This window comes from Bidens hawaiensis, unplaced genomic scaffold (assembly GCF_021521415.1).
Source record: "Bidens hawaiensis isolate Kalapana, Puna unplaced genomic scaffold, B.hawaiensis_p1.1 tig00008893_1, whole genome shotgun sequence".
Taxonomy (NCBI): Eukaryota; Viridiplantae; Streptophyta; class Magnoliopsida; order Asterales; family Asteraceae; genus Bidens; species Bidens hawaiensis.
In genome coordinates this window covers 6,027-9,048 of record NW_027491644.1, presented here as the reverse complement: position 1 = coordinate 9,048, position 3,022 = coordinate 6,027, and the positions used below count along the sequence as shown (strand labels likewise).

General features: G+C 30.1%; 1 protein-coding gene across 1 annotated transcript; it reads right to left on the bottom strand.

Moving 5' to 3' along the window:
• Positions 1–289: 289 nt before the first annotated feature.
• LOC143530287 (uncharacterized) lies at positions 290–1,865 on the bottom strand. Its single transcript, XM_077025860.1, has 2 exons — positions 1,005–1,865; positions 290–469 (listed from the first exon to the last, which is right to left on the bottom strand). The coding sequence occupies exons 1-2, from the start codon at positions 1,704–1,706 to the stop codon at positions 362–364; spliced, it is 810 nt and encodes a 269-aa protein (XP_076881975.1). The 5' UTR covers positions 1,707–1,865; the 3' UTR covers positions 290–361.
• Between the last annotated feature and the right edge of the window lie 1,157 nt (positions 1,866–3,022).

Sequence of the window (3,022 nt, the reverse complement as noted above, 5' to 3'; positions counted from 1 at the left end):
CTACATATACATTACACACACTATGCTTTAAACATATTCTATTATATAATTATACACAAATATAAATATCAAATGTTACATCTCATGGCATACCAAAGCTAAATGCTTAATTTATAATAAAATTATATATTTTTTGAAATATTGGAACTGATTTTTATAGTAAAAATCCAACATTCTACCGAAAATGAAAACAACATTACATTTTGCAAGAATATTCGATTTTGGACAGAAACATCTAATAGGTTAGATTTTACTTGTCCAATATCAGTAACTTTTGCACGTGTAGTTGCGCTGGTTTGTTTTGTAAATTCAATATTTCAAAAAGAGATTCTGTAATAATTAATAGATGTCTAATTTTACCCTAGAAGCCTTCATAGTATCCTCCATATGTGATATGGGCTGTGGTTAAGGGTACCCCTCTCACAGCTGACATTGCTTCATTCGCATGATGAACCACTTGCTTTATCCTCTGCATATCCAATCATTTCGAAAATACTTAATGTTGCAATATTAAACAAACTTTGAATAAAACCAAACATAACTATTTCGCAAAAAGGATTAATTGTTGAAAAATAAAACTAGAAGAGTTTTAACTGTTTAGCATCTTGGCAAGAAACTAGACTTGACTTTTGGACTGGATCGACTCATCTTCAATAGGAAAATTCGATCCTAACTCATGAAGCCACAAAGACAAAAGCCTTGGGATCTAGGGTTAGATGATCACTAAACCTCTACAGGGATCATCTACCCAAACTCAAAACCTTTATTCAAATACAAGTTACTTATTACACTTTGTGTAATTTGAAATATATGGAAAGACCCTTTTGTAACAACATGGGAATCAACATATATTTTAACAAAAGTATAAATAACATTCCGAATTATGTAAAATTAAAAGATAATAATAATAATAATAATAATGATGATGATGATGATGATGATGATGATGATATAATAATAATAACAACAACAATAATAATAATAAGCAATAAATTGTGTCAAACCTTGTCATCAGAGTATAATTGGATCCTAAGCTTTTGATTATGTTTGTGCCTTTGACCATTTCCAAAAAGGATGATACATATGGTGGCAGCAGCCATACCAAGAGAGAAAAAAGCGCCAATACCATTCAAACCCCATTTCCAAATATTAAATCCTTCATTACCTTCTTCCTTGATCACCTTCTCATCCTCATCAATCACCACTTTTGATGGTGATGACACATTGAACATATCATCATCACTTTTGTCCTCATATTGAAACATGTCAGTTTCAATATAAGGCAGAGTGATTTTCCGAGAACCTGATCTCGGAGAATCCATTTTTATTTCGACAAATTCATTTTCTTTTTTAAAAAAGACTTGAAAGATTGGATCTTGATCCGATTCAGGAGCACCTTTAAGCTCCCCATCTATCAAAATAGGGAGTTTGGTAATCTCTTTGACCTCTTCATGGTGATCACCAACTTGATGGTCATCCATATGAATTGGGAAAGGGATCAACTTCTTTGGCGATATCGGATTATCTTCGGACGAAGAGTCGACAAATTCTTGGGATTTACTTGAGGAATCAAAGTAATTCATTTTGAAAAGATTCTTGGGGCTCCTCACAAACTTTCTTGAAAAAAACTTCTTGCCCCCATCATCATGGACTTCAAGTAGCCCATCATAAGGTATGTTCACCCATCCCTCATCTTCAAGATCCATCTTTTTTGCATCAAATTTGAGATCTTTTGGTTTGTGTGAAGAAAAGAGGCAAGAACTAAATTGGGTTTTAAATAAAATTAGTGAATTATTGAGGTGGATGGCTTCCCCTGGAGTGTAGTGAAGAGTTTCACTTGGAACAAGCAAGGTAATTTGGGATCTTTTCTTTTCCTAATACTTAGACAAATTAGTAGCTGGTCCAATAGGCCCCATATGATGTGAACCACAATTATTTCACTCTTAATTGATATATATTTAAGATATTTTGTTGCATGCTTACTTGATAAGAGATTATTTGCATACTTTTAGAATTTAGAATTTATATCTTTTTAGAAGAAAATAAAAAAGTAAAAGAATAAAACTATTAAGGTCATAATTCATAAAGTTTAAATAATATAATATTAGATACACCTAAATTACCTTGAATGATTTGTTTTATACTTATTTGTCCATAATGAATCACTATTACGGTATGGTTGTAGATTTTGATTATTTTATTGTTACTTGAATAAAGGATATGTTCTTTTAATCTGAATGAAGAAGAAAAGAATTGGTCATGAAATATTCTTATAACAGTTGTTGAAGATAATATAAACTATAATAATTTATTCGGGTTGGTTATATTTAAAGAATCAAAATTGTTACGAGAGGGATCCTATGATTATATAATCGTCTTATCTTATATATCACAATTGAAATAATAATTATACTTGTCTATGTGGTTATCACCTTTTTTTTTGCCTTGGTTTTGCATTGAACTCTAATTTAACAAAACTATGATGTTAGATTATATGTCTTCAAAATAAAATTAATAAGTTTAATTGATGAAAGGAGCATCACACCTTGCTTATTATTAGGAAATAAAATAAGCTGTAAGTACTATTTCATTATGTAACACTACACAAAAAAACATGTTTATTTTATTTTGTATTTTAATATTTTGTTTATTCAAAATAATCCTTTTCCCAAAATTCACAAGAGTTTAGGTCAATTCTGCTCTATAATAGTTACAGTTCAAAAAAGAAAAAAAAAAGGTCAATTCTGTTCTAAAGTTTAAGTTTCCAAACTTCACGTGTTGTGCCATGTGTGTGGTCCCTTCTACAATTAGTAAGTGACACTATGTTGATGTTAGTGATTTGAGTTATATGCATATGTTATATTTTCTAACCATGTGTAATTACTTGCTAATAGATTATGAATGCATAACAATATAATGATGAACTCGTCGACAATGTAATGTGAATTTCATCACTAGCGTATCTTAATTAAGGAAAAATTATAGTCATACATAGATTCAGATTCATGTCAAATAACTTGTA